At 39.5% G+C, this 17,301-nt stretch overlaps 2 protein-coding genes across 7 annotated transcripts in view; one reads left to right on the top strand and one right to left on the bottom strand.

Annotated features, from left to right (window-relative positions):
* LMBR1 (limb development membrane protein 1) overlaps positions 1-9,812 on the top strand; it is a 151,030-nt gene extending 141,218 nt beyond the window's left edge. For both annotated transcript variants that reach the window (XM_048837603.2, XM_048837605.2), the window contains 2 exons: positions 1,060-1,221; positions 6,116-9,812. In XM_048837603.2, the coding sequence (XP_048693560.1) occupies positions 1,060-1,221; positions 6,116-6,201 (248 nt within the window). In that variant the 3' untranslated portion in view covers positions 6,202-9,812. The remainder of the gene's footprint in view (positions 1-1,059; positions 1,222-6,115) is intronic.
* Positions 9,813-15,699: 5,887 nt separating this feature from the next.
* RNF32 (ring finger protein 32) overlaps positions 15,700-17,301 on the bottom strand; it is a 53,920-nt gene continuing 52,318 nt past the window's right edge. For all 5 annotated transcript variants that reach the window (XM_048837608.2, XM_048837606.2, XM_048837609.2 and 2 more), the window contains one exon: positions 15,700-16,959. In XM_048837608.2, coding sequence (XP_048693565.1) covers positions 16,717-16,959 — 243 coding nt within the window. In that variant the 3' untranslated portion in view covers positions 15,700-16,716. The remainder of the gene's footprint in view (positions 16,960-17,301) is intronic.

The following is a 17,301-nucleotide window of genomic DNA, read 5'->3' on the forward strand; positions in this document are numbered from 1 at the left end:
ACCTGGGAGCCGTCAGGATTGTGAGCTTCACTCATTTCCTCCTCCCGTGTGACTCCTATCTGACTGCAGCACTGGCACTAGGAGAGGAATTGTACTAGGAGAGGAAGTCTTAATACTTGATTCCAAAACAGTGGATCTGCAAAGCATGTATGCAGCCCTAATGTTTACTGTACCATGTGGTTTTGTGCCTCTCTTGACAGGGCACTTACTGCTGCAAACAGATATCTGAAAAAAGCAGTGTAATAAAAAATCAGTATACAGAAAAATAATGTAATTTACAGTTAATGCAGACAAAACTATGCTTTTCTAGTGATGTGCTATTCTGCTGTTTCTTACATTGCATATACTTTTTTGAATAAGTAATGCTAAACATTCTCATGTCATGGAAAAAGCAGCAAGTTTCAGAACTAAACGAGGCGTGTGTGTGTGTGTGTGTGTGTAAAGCAGCTAAATCTTAATTAGTGTTGTCTTTTGTGAAAGGCACACAAATTCTTTCCGTCATTTTTTGATATAAGTAAGAATTTTATGGAAGCCTGACGCCAGGCTTCCATAAAACAAAATGGCTTTTATGATGATTGATTTAAGATAGTTAATTTTCAAAATTATATTTATTGAAATTGGGGAAGGACTTCTTCATCTTGAATTTATAACATTGTTATTTCAAGACACACGTTTTATCCGAGTCACCTAAGGTATTTTGTTATAGTTATAGTATGGCTAGCAACTCTATGGTAGTAAAACGAGACCCACATGACCTTCAAAAATGGTTGGTTTTGCATCTTTGACTGTACATCCATTTATCAATCATAGGGATTTTTAGTGTATTTTTCTTTAATACAGCACCAAGTACTAGAGTTAGATATGTCAATCTCCTATATTTTCATAAAAAGAAAAGGAGTACTTGTGGCACCTTAGAGACTAACAAATTTAAGGTGCCACAATTACTCCTTTTCTTTTTGCGAATACAGACTAACACGGCTGCTACTCTGAAACCTATATTTTCAAGAATATTTTTAAATCTTATCTCTTTTTAAATGTTCAAAAATGTAACTTTAACAGGAATTACCAGATTTGATCTGCTTGGAGACTTTGGAAGGTTTAACTGGCTGGGAAATTTCTACATTGTGTTATCGTACAATTTGCTCTTTGCTATCGTGACAACTCTATGTCTGGTCAGAAAGTTCACCTCTGCTGTGCGGGAAGAGCTCTTCAAAGCATTAGGTAATATGGTAAAGGCATTTGCCCTTTATTTTAACATCTACATCTTTTTTTTGTTGCCCCTTTTCATCATAAAGTTTCCCAAGTCCCTACAAACGTATTTCAGCTAATTCTTGCTCGTAAGCTAACCAAATGGATGTGCATGTAGACAGTCTGAGTTGTAATAGAACCTATTTGCCATTGCAAAAGAGTTGTTTTTCTCACATAAACATTTCTCCCCTATCCCTGCACCACACTATACCTTCTGGCTAACGTTTGAATTATCTTCATTACTGCTGTACCTTCAGGGTGTTTGTGAATGCATGTATTTTAGAGCAAGTGCTCAGTCACACCCAGTATAGTTACGGCTGCAGAAAAGTTTGTTGTAATATCTTTCTTCATTCACTCATAACTTATTAAAAAAAATCACGTTTTAGGCTGAAACGTTCCAGGCTTGGTCTCTCCCAGAAGGGAATTGAATTCTGTATCAGTAATATTTTCATCTTTTATTTATAATTTCAGAAAAGTAATCCTAACATTAACAAAGAAAAAGAAAAATCATAAGTTATTTATCAATGACTTTAGCAGTACTTTTTGTTTGTTTAAACAGTTTATCATAAAGATAAAAAGGTCTGAATCCTAGGAATCAGTCATTAACATAAAGAAATAAAACAATTGGAAATTCTACAAGTTAACAGAGTTAAGTTTACAGAGTTAACTAATCTTCTGAGGAAATGTGCAAGCTAAGATTGAGCACACAACCTTAATTCTGCATTCCTGTATATTATGATATCTTCAGTTTTCAGAGTATTGCCAGGATGGAACCAGTCTGTGGAGTTCCTGGTGTGCACAATCCCAAGTCAGATCCATCTCAAAAGTAGTTGGGTGGTATTCACATGCTGCCTCACAGAAAGGAACATTCAGCCCTATAGTCATAAAAGATGCAGTTGTATTGACCCCATACTCTATCCCTTTGTACTCTGGCTAATGGAGGGCTATGAATCCTAGGCTCTTCCCAAAAGAATATGATAGTGCTGTGCCGACAACCTGCATTCCTAACTAAAGTTGACTTCTGACTTTTACCTAAAACAGTTTTTTAACTTCCCAGTAATGTTCTTTCCTAAGCTTTGCTTACTATCAAGAAATGTTAGACTGCATAGCTTAGTAGTTTTTAGCTACTATATACAGAGAATTAAACCTTTACATAAATCTATTGAAGACAAGCCTAATGGGGATACAATTTCTACTCAGCTGGTCTAAATGGATCAAATTGTGTATGCGTGCTTGCTAAGAATTTGCAAGTATCTAAAAGTCTTAAAACACATTCTACAGATCCAAGACCATTTCTGCAGTATGTTTTTTCAAATGTTTCTCTCATTGCGATATGTAGGACAACTGCCCAGAATTCAGATTACAGTATGTTAATTCTCTTGACTTGGTTTCCATGACTTTCGATCAGTTCAGAAGAACAGTTCTGCTATCTTTATTTAACTAGCTCTCATGAGAGCCACCTCCTTTAACAGATTTTGCTGCTACTTAACCTCACAAGTGTGGGGCATTGTGCTGTAAATATTCAAGGGAGAGAGCTTGCGTTATGTAGGTTGACTGCCTAGATACGGTGAATGGCTCGCCAACTACAAAAGCAGTTTCTCCTCCCTTGGTGTTCACACCTCAACTGCTAGAAGAGGGCCTCATCCTCCCTGATTGAACTAACTCGTTATCCCTAGCCTGATTCTTGCTTGCATATTTATACCTGCCTCTGGAAATTTCCACTACATGCATCCGACAAAGTGGGTATTCACCCACGAAAGCTCATGCTCCAATATGTCTGTTAGTCTATAAGGTGCCACCGGTCTCTTTGCCGCTTTTGTCTAGGTACACACTCCTCACCAACTGTACCAACTTCTTCAGGCTCTTGAATGGAATTTGATTAAGTTGAAAGATCCAGTAGTGAGATTTAGACTGCTGTTTCTTATAATCTTGGGTCTGAACACTCAGTGCTGTGAAGGTGAGTGCCTGAGACTCCAGTGGTCACTTCTTCCCAGAGAGTTGTGACTATAGCAAGAAAATATAAGTGCTCCTTAGAGTGTGGATCTATCCTGTCAATGTGTTCGAAGAACCATGGATTCTTAGTCAGTAATCTTCCTTTGTGCTCATATTTTTTCGTGTTGTAATCTAGAAAGAATCTGTGAACACATTGCCGGTATTGTTATATGTATGCATTACAAAGGGATGGAAAGAAGTTTTTTTTGGTTCAGTCTTACCTGTCACATTTTATGATTGTGTAATTGCTTCAATATAAAATCTTAACACTTCACTAGTTGGTTTGTACATGTTTTTTGTTTGTGTGCACACACATGTAGGTAATCTGTGACAATCTGATGTATTATACAGACTTCCATTAGTATGAATTGCGGACTAATTGCGCTAATTTTTCTCCAGCCCCTGAGTACCCATAGAGTCGGCGCCTATGTGTTTAGCCTTGAGAAAAGATGACTTGAGGGGGGAATTTGATAAGTCTTCAGATATGTTAAGGGCTGTTATCAGGACAGTGGTGCGCAATTGTTCTCCATGTCTGCTGAAAACAGGACAAAAAGTAATGGTCTTAATCTGCAGCAAGGGCAATATAGGTTACATATTAGGAAAACTTTGTAACTATAGAGGTAGTTAAGCTCTGCAATAGGCTTTCAAGGAAGATTGTAGAATCCCCATCATTAGAGGTTTTTAAAAACAGGTTGGACAAACGCCTGTCTGGGATGGTCTAGGCTTACTTGGTCCTGCCACAGCAACGGGGACTGGAATTGATGACTTCTCAAGATCCTTTCAGTCCTATCTTTCTATGATTCATCAGTAGATCTTGTGCTAGGAATATGTATTCAAGAAAGCTTCGTCTTAGTTGTTCTTGATAGACGTGATACACTGCTGTTAATTTCTTGTTTATCTGTTTGGTTTGATCTCCCTATTCATTAGATAGGGACTTGTCATGAAAAGAGGATCTTTGAGTTCACCTTGTTCAGTGCCTTGAGTATCCTATTTTATATGTCATTGCTTTTGATTGTTAGGGGAATAGTTGTGACTTTGGGTAGGGAATGAGGATCCAAGAGTGGGGAAGTTCTAAGATGGGATATTCATTTTGTGCCCTTAGAATTCAATTTTTAAAAAAAGACCTGAACTTTAGGTTCCAAAGTCCATATTTAGACCACTAAGGGTAGTATTTTTAAAAGTACCCATGGAACTTGTGCACTGAAATACTTTTGAAAACCCATCTTTAATTGTTTAAAGTGCAGATTTAAGAGCTTAATTGTAGGCTCCTGTTTTTGAAAATGTTCATAGATTATAAAACCAGAAGGTTGTGATCATGTAGTCTGACTTGCTGTGTGACACAGGCCTGAGGACTTCCCTGAAGTAATTCCTGTTTGAACTAGAGCAATGGTTCTCAACCGGGGGTTGGCAAGCCCTTTCAAGGGGGCCCCGTGGCTGAAACCCAGATCCCGATTTTCGGCGGCCACCGCAGAACTCAAGCTGGGAGGCACGGGGCTGAAGCCCCAATCCCCAGCACCCCCGCAGTGCTGAAGCCGGGACTCCTAGGAGGAACAGGGCTGAAGCCACGATCCCTTGCACACCCTGCGGGGCTGAAACGGGGAGCCCTGGTGCTCCCTGTGAGGCAGAAGCCCTAAGCCCAAGTGCAGAGTTGTGGACATGGAGGGCATTGCCACCCGTCCCCCCCCTCAATTGCAGCGCAAGAGCCCGGGGGGCAAATCTATACCACCTCTCCCCCTCCTGTCCCTGCCCCCTGGCCAGGTCGGAGGCAGGAAGCCAGAGCCGATGTAGTGGCAAACAGCTCCCTGGCAGAATTTCCTATCTAGGTTGTACTGAGCCTGCTCACCCGAACTGAGCAGGCTCAGTAGGTGTTGGTGCCGGCTGCTGTTTTTGCCATTACACCGGGCAGTGCGGGGCAGCTGTGCTCTGGCTGGTGCCATGGAGCAGGCAGCCACAGAGTTCTCTCCTCTCCTGCTGGTACCCCCAAAATAAAGCTGCTTCTTAGCTCCTGAGTCCCAGCCCCCTTTGCTCTTGCAGAGACATCCGGTAAGAGCCACCTTGGTGGGGAGACCTGGCTCCGTGGCTGGCAGACCCCTCCGGGAAAAGGAACTGCAGGGGAGCCCTCTGAGCACACAGGCCCAGCTACCCCCCTGCCGGCACCCTGAGCTACCCCCTGCCGGCGTACAGCCCCTAGCTACCCCCCTCCCTGCATCCTGAGCTATGTCCTGCCTGCGCTCTGAGCTACCCCCTGCCTGCATACAGCCCCAGCTACCCCCTCCCTGCACCCACAGCCATGCCCCGCCAACACACAGCCTCTAGCTACCACCTCCCTGCACTCTGAACTACGCCCTGCCAACACACAGTCCCTAGCTACTGAGCTGCTCCTTCCTGCCCACAGCTGATAACTGCCTCCTCCCTGCATCCTGAGCTACCCCCTTCCTGCGCCCTAAGATGTTTTCAAACTTTTTGAGCTAAGCCCCCCACCTTTAAGTTATAATTTTTGGTTGCATCGGCCCCCTCCCCCAACCCAGACAGGCGAGTAGCCTGCTGAGTTGAGTCAGGGGCTGGAGGTGGCACTCCCTCCCTGGATTGCTGGCCCCTGTCCCCCCCGAAATAGAAGTCACACTACGCCTATGTGCAAGGCCCCTGCCCCGGCCTGCCCTCCTCCTTCCCAATAGGCCCTGGAGTTTTTAGAGCATGTCGAGAGGGGCCTCAGAGAAAAAGGTTGATTTTGGCCTTAAGCAAATATGGAAAATAAATCCAAACACAATTTGGTTTGAATACAATGTGCTTTTAGCAGTTTTCCATTGTAAATATCTATATATGTGAAAAGCAGAAAATTGCATTTTACCTTATGTGTAATACCTTACCTATGCAGGTTTAGATAAACTTCATCTGTCGAACAATGCAAGAGACTCTGAGACAACAAAGCCTTCTGCAAATGGGCATCAGAAAACACTGTGAGAAGCAATCATCTTCAATCAATAGAGCTGAAAACTTCAACCTCATGACATTCCTGTCATCTTCATCAAAATATCTTTGTATTAATTTCACTTGTTAATTTTGGGTCCAATCTTCTCTCATGTTTCACACTGTGTATTTCTGAGAAACCAAGCTACTTCAGATTCTACCATTTCTGATTTGATTTTGTATACTCCCCATCAGTTTATGCAGGAGGTGCCCTGAAGACTGGAAGCCGAGAAAAATAACTAATTCCTCTTTGGACAGAGCCTCATGTTTCTAGATATGATGCCCTACTACCATGTTAACTGTACAATACCTCCTCTGTGATATAAATATAATGCTGGTGAACAACTCTGAGACTTGGAAATAAAGGGTACATTTGAAGCCCAATATAACTCTAATTAGGAATGTTTAGGTGTCTTTAACAGCAAGGCACACTTCTTTTCTACTAAGAATTCATTAAAAAATTGAAGTAATTCGGAGAGATCACTGTTACTTTCATACAGGATTCACTAGGCTGTATGTAATGTTTGGCATCATGAAGCACTCTTACAGACTCAGCATTGTAGGCTTTTTATTCTTAGTTTTAAATGAGAGAAGGTAATTTTCTTCAGTGGTAATCGTAAGGTGTCTTATCAAGTCTAATGAACACAAGATAAATTCTAACATACTTTGCTGTTAAATCTGAGCCCAGTATGCTTTGTAGAAAGCTCTGCTGGCCTCTTATTGTTATAATTCTTACAGTACTATAACTTACAGTAAGTGTTATGCTATAGAGGTCAGTCGCCCTTCAAAATATACGCACATAAACTTCTGTGAACTCTGTGTGCACACACGTATCAACACAAGTAGCATAGACTTTGTCTAGTTATCTGCAGTTGCACAGTTTCCTTAAGGGTTTTCTGAGTTAAGTCCTGGTCATAATAGTGCAGTATATTGTAGCTCAGTGGTGCAAGCCACTCTCTTTCACTAATCTCTGTTTTTCACTAACCTCTTCAGTCTTTAGTTTCTCTCGTATATGCGTACACACACACACAGAGGAATGTTTATAGCTCGGTGCAAGCCATTATTTTTCACTAATCTCTTTAAGTCTTTAGTTTCTCTTATATACTATATAGGACTATATCTACATATATAGTACTATATAGCGTGTGTAGTATACAATATATGTTGAATACTAAGCTTACAGAAATGATGCAGTCAGTTGTCAGCAAAACCTACAGTTCAGTCTTTCTTGTGAGTATGAAGCTTTCTGCAATGTAACATGATTTAGCTGCTCTGAGCCCTTAGACCCAGAATGGCACTGATGAGGAGAAATTCGGTATTTTCTTTAGCATTGCTATAGAATCAGAAGTCCTGCAAGTAGTATGTGACAATCACAGGTCAATATTAAAATATTTATACTTTTGCCTGTTGTCCAACACTGCTGCACTAACACTTGACTTGAAAAGAGGAAGTATAAAGACTCTAAGGAGGACCATTGCATGTATATGTGTGTTCTGTAGACAGATCAGGCAAGGTTACTAAAACATTTTTTGGTAAGTTTAATGTTTCTTCTTTCATATTTATGTAAAACTGAAATATGTCCACTTGAGGTCTGAACCCTTCCACTCAATCAAACCATGATAATGGGCTTATATCCAGTAAGATTCTGAAACAAGTTAGTCTCTTCTGATGTCAAGTATCTCTTATCTGTTCTCTTCCTGAGTAATGTATGAGTTCTGGACCTACGCTTAATGAAATATGAGTGAGATGGGAGCTTAGTGGAGTGCTTCACAAGAAACCCCAAGCAACAGCCACAAAAATAATGGTTTCCTGAAGTGGCCTTTTCTGAATGGAAATTGGGCATAATATGAATACTGTTGCAATAATTTCTGAGGTATATCTACTGCTTATTAGGTTTGGGTATGTTGTACCATTTTTGAGAGAGTAAAATTGCTAGTTTTCATTGAGACTTACAAGCATCTTTTTCTGTTGCTTACATTTATTGTTGAGTTTTTGGACAGCAGAAATTATTTTTCTCTCCATTGAAGCAAAGTTCCAAGAACAGATAACTACACCTAAATTACTTTTAAAAAAATGGATTCACGTTATAAACATTACAAGATTTATTAGTAAAAGCATTGACTCCTTGTATCCGTTGAGAGTGTATGGGCTTATGCATTAGAAGTGTAAAGAATGATAATATAAATTATCAACTTTTTATCTTTGGAAATGATAATATGACTATAATTGTACCATATCCCCACTGGGAGTGTGGTAAATTGTGACATATGATAGGGTTAGTTAATTTTATAAAACATATTCCAGCTTTCTGTAACAGTGACTTTAAGGTAGTTGCCTCAGTAAGAATTTTTTGATCAGATCCCCAGATGAAATTGTCTGCATAAAGATCAAAAAGCAAAAATTTCTGCTCAAGCTCTGGATGCTTTCTGCCTTAATTTTGATCTTCATCCTTCTCTCAGTATTGAGTCCACAGCAGAAACGGACTGGTTTTTTTTTTTTTTTTTTGAGGGCATATGTGTTCTGTCAATAATCCAAGGAAATTAAGAAAAAGTCAAATAATTCACCATGCTTATATATGATTCCCCAAAATGGATTGTGTTTGGCTAGTGAGTTGTGTGGAGGCAAGCTCCGGTAGATAGGTTCACAAATAGTAAGAATACAAGTTATAGTATGTAGGCAGAAAAAGAAGAAAGACTTGGAGTGCTTTCCCCTTGTCTTAGTATTTCTTTTTCTTCCAAAACAAACACTGCAGCATACTGATTGCACTCCGTCTAGTGGGTTGTACTTTGAATCTTAGAGTCACAGATATATATTGGTTAAAAAGCGTACTTAAATAAAGACACTATATACTGGAAGAAAGGCAAAAGTTTAGGTTCAGTGTGGTTCTTATAGTGGATTAATCTTCAGAGAAAGTCCAACCTTTCTGTAGCTGCTGACAGTGGTTTAATATCTACTTTTTGTATTGTGACACTGTCTACATTAAAAGTCCTGAAACTGACATTCTATATGCAAAACTTTTTACAGATACAGTGCTACTTTCAAACGTAAATATAACACATTGGTCGTTTAGTCACAGAAGGGTAAATTCATTTACACAGAAGCAATGGAGAAGTCATTAATGGATATTGACAGTGCACTTCCAATTTTTTGTCTCATGTAGTCAGGTGGTCTGTACCTCCTTCAGGTGTATACAGCAGATCTTGGTGACATCAACATCTGCCTCATTTTTTATGAGGCTAAAGCACAGAGATGCTCCTGTCTGATAAAAAAGATACATTTTTGGTCTGATTTGTGGTATGTGAATTAAGTGTCTTAAGTTAGCCACCTCTTGGCTTTCTCCTGTGTTGGTAGCACAATATTCAATGCATAGTGGCAGAATTGTTGTAATATGGTGGGATTTTTAAGTGTAAGCACATCTTCCGTATTTACCTTTTTAAGGTGAAAATTAAATTGGTATGATGTTACTTTAGAAGTAACAATTTTTGGATTCATAGGAAACTTTGTTTACAGATTGTAATGGTGTTTATTGTTGGCCCTGTTTCTCCAATATCTTTTACACAGTTGACTGTTCTAGTGTCATAGAAATTAAAGAATTTAACAAGAAATTATTTTGTGTTTTGGTTCAGAAGTACCATATTAAAGCTTCAACAGTATCACCAACCACTGGAGCTGTTGGAGTATTAATCCTCCATGCTCCCGAAACCTCTTGTAATCCGATACAGTATAGAGTGCTCCTGTGTGCGCAGTGCTGTGCAAACCAGGGAAGAGGTGGTCCCTGCCCTGAAGAATCTGCTGTCTAAATTAGACATGGGTAAGGCAGTCCTTATTTACTGAATCTACATCACGGTACACATGAGAAATGGATAGAAGGTAAAGTTTTCAAGATGAATTTTTATATCAAATATGTGATTGTCTGGATGAGTCTCTGCCAGCGTTCACATATGTTAGGTTGATGTCTTTGCGACGGTATTCTGAGGGACCTAGAATAAACCATTTAGTCATAAAATATAACCCTAGCCCTTCCTGTTCCCAAAGAAACATAAGGATTTAAGGTCACTTGCTCTCAATCTGTACTATTTTTCCTTGAATTTCATAAGTATAACATGATACCCTTTAGCCCAAATTGTCAAGAGTTTTGCAGAAAGCAATGCATGTATCTGTTCTAGGCAATTCAGTCTTGCTTCTATTGTGTTCTAAATAGCCCATCTTATTGCAAAGTATTAAGCCCAAAGAGTATCACTGAATCTTCTCTTGTATCTTACACATGCTCAGATGAAACTAGAGCATGCTGTTTTTAAAACATACAGTAGTATAATTCACACCAAGTGATTTTACATGCATAATTAGGACAATACAGTTAATTAAAAAAAAAGAAATATACTTCATCTTGTTCAGAAAAACAAATTAGATACTTTTAACACTGTGATCCCTGGCATTTTCAAATGTCAAAATAAGGTCTTAGAGTCATTGATAATGTTCTGAGGGATATTCTTGTCCAAAAAGCCAGCATTTACAGATACTAAAATAAATGTGGCATTAGCCTTAGAGTATCATATAAATCAGACTACCTCTGGTATCAAATAAGTACTGATTAAATGTGCCACTGGCAGAAAAGTGCTTTTTTAAAGGAGCTGATGTTCTCTTGTAGATGAATATTAACTGAGTTATTTCAAGCTTTGCTTTGAGTGCATCACAGTCAGCAAGGATGCACAGAGGAAAGAGCTGACATCCACGGTGTTCTGATGCTGGCTCCATAGCCCTGGAATACATTGGCTTGCAGCAAATTATGAGAAACCCTCACCACATCCGGCCCCCCCGCCTCCTCCCCACATTTTTTGTTTTTAAACAAATCTCCAACTCCAGCATATAGGAAGTTGTGGAACTCCCTTTTTGTCATAGTCTTTGGTTTGTCCTTCTCCCCTGCCACACAACTCCTGACTTTGACTTTGGCTTGACTGAGGCTGAGGACCCTGCAGTTACTAAAGGATATCTAGAGGTTTTGAACTGTGCACCATGTGGAGCTGGTTTGTCCTATGGTGCTCGCTAGTCAGTATTTTCCTCCGGGATGTCATATGATTATGAATGGGAGGGATGTGGTCTGTGTAGTAGTAAACAAGCGGGCACGTTGTCCATGAGACAAACTCTTACATGTTCCACATTAGGATTAAAATGTTGAGGACCCTGGTATACTTGTAGGAAAGAGTATCCTGTGGGGAGGTGGACTGGTATTGAGCCTGACCTTCAGGACACCAAGTTACAAAATAGTTGTAAACACTTTTACAGGGTTTTGGTACCTTCTGCATTACCAGTGATGACAATGTGAATGGTTTTTTTCCTCTAACTGGTTGACCTCTAAAAACGGAGTTTTCATGAAACAGAAGCCCACGTTTCCATTAGGTACATGGAACTTATGAATCAGATGATGCTTTCTTCTGGATTGGGCCCTGCATTCTTAAAAGTTAACATTTTGACTCCCTTTTCCTTTTCATGTACTTCAGTAGGTACTATCATTCAGTGGCTTCAAACTGTCATCAATATGTACTTCAAACATAAGATTTTCACCTTTGCCTGGATAGACAAGATGGGAAATAAGAGAACGAGTTAATCTAAATAGAACTCGGATGTATGATGTATAATGGTACTAATTAGCCCCCCAAACTGCAAGTCCCGGGCACATGCAGAATTTTCCCCCCACACGAGGCCCCATTGGCCTGACTGGAGCTGCTTCTCCAAATATAGAGTCATACTACACCTATGCTAATTAGCAGGAAGTCTAAACGTGAAATCCATTGTTTTCTAAAATACTTTCCTATCCCACTAACTTAAGACTCTCTTACTGTACTTTCTTCCACAGATAAGTTTTCAGCTTTATTTTTGATTAAATAGTATGTGTCAACAAGTTGCCCTTAACTTTATAATGTACAGATGTTTCAGTTAAATAGAATTGCAGAAAATGTTACAAAATAACCATCTACTTATGGTTGCAAGGCATTTTACAGGAGAACAGTAGCTTTGGTTTCAATTACAAGTAAACTATGAAGTGTAAGGATAGCTGCAAGTTTTAGTAGCAAAGTTGTTTTTTAATTAAAAATAGGAAAGGTGAAATAGGATCTTAAATTCTGTACAACCATTGCTTGCCTAATTCATTGTTCATTCATGGACTTTTCCTAATAGCCACTTTATTAGCCACTTTTATTAATAATTCAGATTTATATTTGTTAGCTTTAAATTTGAAACCAAAAATATCTTTGATTGTTTCAACTACACTACAGGTTGATTCCAGTTGGGCAAAATGGCTGAAGAGTAATAAAAGAGAAATCCTTTAACAAATGTAATAGAAGTAAATGCTGATGATCTCAGCCCAACATACTTGGATGAGAGCTATCTAAAAGTTGTATCTGATCAAAATTAAAACTTTGTTATGAAACCCCAATTTTTGAAAACTGTTCAGATGTCTACAGAGAAGTTTGTAAAATCTGGGGGTATCTATATCAAACGTTTTTAAATAATACATAATTATGCTGTCTTTCTAGATATTTGTACCAGTCATTTCAACATGCTGCTCTTCTATTTATTCCATTAAATGTAATTTGTACACAAAGTAACTTTTTAAAGGTCATTATAAGGTTTCCTTCATGATCAGGACTTTAGCCTGCCTACCCCATTCACTCATCACTTCCATTTGCTTCAAGGAATGAAAGCTCAGGACATCAGCTTTGATTTTATTTAATGCCCGTCTGCTCCCCCAGTAGTCCCATATAAGGTTTCTTAGTACAAGTATTGATACTCTGGAAATACCAGTACTGTCTGGTCATTCAGTTGTCACCACAGAATTCCATTAAAATAAAGACTGGGCACTTAATATGCCCCCTTTTTTATGAATATGCCTCACCTCACTGGAGATAAAAAATGAATCTGTTGGTACATCAATATATAGCAGCTCTTTACAGTTGTGATTACCAAGCCAAACATACTATGGCACCAAGAAATGAAGGGTTTTATTCTGTACTTTTGTGTTGTGTTTCCTTAATTGCTCATTAGGAGCCAAAAAGCGAGTGATGCTGCGTGTGTGTAGTTTGGCCTTCGTCCATATTGGAGAAAATTTAGAAAACATACAAACTAACACATTTCAGACAGCATGATGTTAAAGATGAAGACCTTGCTTTTAGTGTGGATAAGATGGTCATGCTAAAAAGCTTATGGGCAAAATTCTGTTTAACATCCTGCTAACTGAAACATGTTTTCTAACACTAATGCCTTTTCCCAGTTCAGAAAAGTTACACAAAATCTTCTGGTTTCAAGTACAATGAAAAAGTTGTGAACAAAAAATTCAACCATTGCCCAGTTTTTAAAGGTAACCTTAAAATATTTTGTCTTATCTGGTTTCAATTGGTATAGAAATTTAGAAAATGAAGATATGTTAGGATTGCGGATTTAAAATTGTAGCCTGTGACCAATACAGCAATACACATACACAAACTAAAAATACAGAGTATTCAGATTCCTCTATCTATATGTAAGAATGATTCCCCGACTCAGGCAAAACACCCATTGAACTCAGTGGGCTTGTCTATGCTAAGCTTTTTTAAAAAAGCAAAATCCCAGGGGTTGCACTGCCCTGAGTGGGAGTACACCCAAGGCTCAGACTGCCACCAGCGTTCTTATAACTTTATTGTCTAGGCATGCGTTGAGGAGGGTTAGATGACATCATAAAAATACCACCTTTTCTGCATTAGACCGTACCTATGCACTAATGGTGGTGCAATGGCAGATCAAAAAAAGTCTAATACAGGTTCAGCTAATTAGTGGGCGTTTTTCCTCATGCAGGTTCAGGCTCTTTCATTCCAATATTAACAGTGTAGGTCTGTCTTTGCAGAAATTTATGCATTCGTAACTTTTAAGCATATGTGCAGTCCTGTTGAGTTCAGTGGAACTACTCACATGCTGAAGTTAGGCAAGTGCTTAATTCTTTGCAGTATCAAGGCCTTAGTTAACTAAAAACTTTTGTATGTGGGCATTCTCATATCTTGGAAGCAAAATGTGTCTGAAAAATGTTTTTAGCACTAAAGTATCTGTTACCAATCTGTAGCAGATGCATCTTCCCCACCAAATCCTTGAGGTTAATTTAATTTAGGTCATCAGAAAATGTGTACTTCATAAAATTTTCAGTTGTGGTTACCTTGCAGTGTTACAAAACTATATGAAAACAACTGCCTTTTTAGATGGTTTGAATGTCACAGTGCAATAGTGAAAAGGAGTAGATTTAGTATCTTTTCCCTTTATTTGAAATGTCACAATTTGTGTGTTTTTAGTAATATTTTTGTTACTCTGTTTTCAATGAAGTCAAACTGTGATTTACAATGTGCTTTTTTTGGTCAACATTTGTATTAAAAATAAACAATGGACTTTTGAGTCTTTGTAAGATGTTTCTCCATTGTCTGTGCATGCCTTACAATTTACTCCTCTGTAACATATTGTGACAGATCCAGACCAGTGGGGTACAGGAGTTTGGTAGAAGGTAAATGCCACTGGATGAACAGTTTTCTATTCCCTGAGTGACCAGAGCAGGGGCTGCACTAGAGCAATCAGGAACCTGCTAGAACCAATTAAGACAGGCAAGCTAATTAAGACACCCAGAGCCAATTAAGAACATACTAGAATCAGTTATGGCAGGCAGACTAATCAGGACACCTGGTTTTAAAAGGACCTCCCATCTGTTAGTGGGGGGGGGCATGCAAGGAGCAGGGGGTGAGAAGGCGTGCTGCTGGAGAACTGAGGAGTACAAGCGTGATCAGGCTTCAGGAGGAAGATCCTGCAGTGAGGATAAAGAAGGTGCTGGGGGGAGGCCCTGGGGAAGTAGCTCAGAGAGTTGTAGCTGTCACACAGCTGATACAGAAAACATAGCTGCTATCCACAGGGCCCTGGGCTGGAACCCGGAGTAGAGGGCGGGCCCGGGTTAACCCCCATTCCCCCAATTCCTGATTGGACACAGGAGGAGTTGACCTGGTCTGTGACAACACCAGAAGGGAAGGTCTAAATTGGAAAAGGATATGGCCTGTCCCTGACACACTAGGTGGGACAGCAGAGACTGTAGAGATTGTTCTCCATTTCCTCCATGCTGGCCAGCGATGAGGTTAGCTGAGTGAACGGCAGATTTGAGCCTCTAGCAGAAACGGCCAAAATGAGGGCTGCCGTGAACCTCTGAGGTGAGCAAATCTGCCAAAAAGTGCAGGACCCACCAAAGCTGAGGAGGAACTTTGTCACAATATGCATTCCACCTCACTGTGGAGGGTGGCTTAATGTGTGTAAAAAGCTTGAGAGCCTCGAACAAGCCATTTGTTCAAGTTCGGAGTATCATAGGGGGGTAGCAGAGATCCCCATAGGTTCTGTAGGCGTTACACCCTTTGGACCAAAACATGGAGCAGAAATAAAGCAAAAGACAAACATGTAGCAAAACCATCAAAAAGCAAACTCGTACCTTTTACATGCCTGTATCCTAATTTTAGTTTTTAGTTAATGGAAAAATACACAGGTTATCAATAGTACTTTTCGGTAATCTTTGACACAAAACCATTCTAATTTAAATATGGGCAGTCCGCAAGCATTTTCAGCATTGTGAGTCATATAGTTTCCTAAAGCATCTGAAACATTTTAACAAAAGTTTAGCTTTCAGGCTCTCCTGGGTGCATGACATTGATCAAGGGATTTTAGGCCTTAACTCAAAGTTCAAGGGTAACAGTCCACAATTGAAAGGTTTTAAATGCATTTTGGTCTCTTTTAACCTGGACGATATTACTTGGTCCCACTGTCATGACAAGTTCCTGAACCAATTTGTTCCTTTATGGGGACCACTCAGCCACATTTGCAGTAGGGCTATTTTGCAGTACTTCCCATTTGCCTATAGTTGACCTTGTAACGTGGTTTCCAGCCATTAAAGGAGAGGAGCCAGCCCAGCTGCATTCAGCTACTAAAAGGAGCTGAAGAAGTAATGCATCTCCTTCCACACTCATCGGTGGTATTTCCAACTGCCTGGGCGCTGCTATCAAGGGAATCTGTCTTTTCTTGTTGTTCAACATGAGTAACTCCTGTGGGGAGTATGTAGATGGAATCCACTGAATGAAGAAAGGAGTCAAAGGGAAGAGTTCTCAAGGAAAGGGAAAAGAAAAAGGGATCCTGGGATGTGCAGGAGATGGAGAGGGTAGTGTGCCTCTGAGAGGGAGGAGGTTAAAGAAAGGAGAAGACCAGGAAGGGAAAACAGAACATAAGGGAAACCAAAGGGAGTAGAAGACAGGTAAGACTGTGGAGAGCAAGGAAAAGCAACAAGTCAGAGAAATGATAGCACAATGCCCATTTAACTTTTATTTCTATTAGTGAGCATCAGCATCCATAGAGAAGTGTTTTTTCTCACACTGGATCTGACAAGGATCTAATCTCCTGTGAGGCTATCTATCATTAAACCAATTAAAAATTCTATTATGTAGCTCATTCTGGACTGTTTACATGTTTATATCAACATTCAAGAATTTTCTTTTGATAACAAGAGCGACATAAGGGACAAACAAGTTTTTCTCCCAAGGAAAACTCTTCAAATGCTTGAAGACAAGTCTGATGAAACATATGTGAACAAGAGAGCAGAACAGTCTGGCGCGAATACCGATTATTGCTGTTCTCAGAGAAGACACTTGGAGGATGAGTGATATGACACAGTGGCATAATGCAAATAGGGCAGTCAAATATCTCTTGCCGAAATGCCTGAGGGGAAAATAAGAAAATATATTAGTTATTGTAGACTGATAACTAAACATTGGAAGGCATGCATAGCAGCAATACCCTATACAACAAGAAGGTTCAAAGTGCATTTTGTAACAATTGGTGGTATGTTCTTCAATATTTAATCTATTGAAACCTGTTCTGTATCTCTTCACATCAGGATAATTCTGAAATATCTTTAATATTACTTTCCTTCTTATCGAACACAGGAGGAATTATTTGTAATCATAAACCAAACAATAGTTATTGTAGCAAAATGTTTAACTTCAAGGTACTGTACTGTTTAAAAAAAAGTTTGCAGATATTGTTTTAGCGTGTGGATTG

Source organism: Caretta caretta, chromosome 2 (assembly GCF_965140235.1).
Source record: "Caretta caretta isolate rCarCar2 chromosome 2, rCarCar1.hap1, whole genome shotgun sequence".
NCBI lineage: Eukaryota > Metazoa > Chordata > Testudines > Cheloniidae > Caretta > Caretta caretta.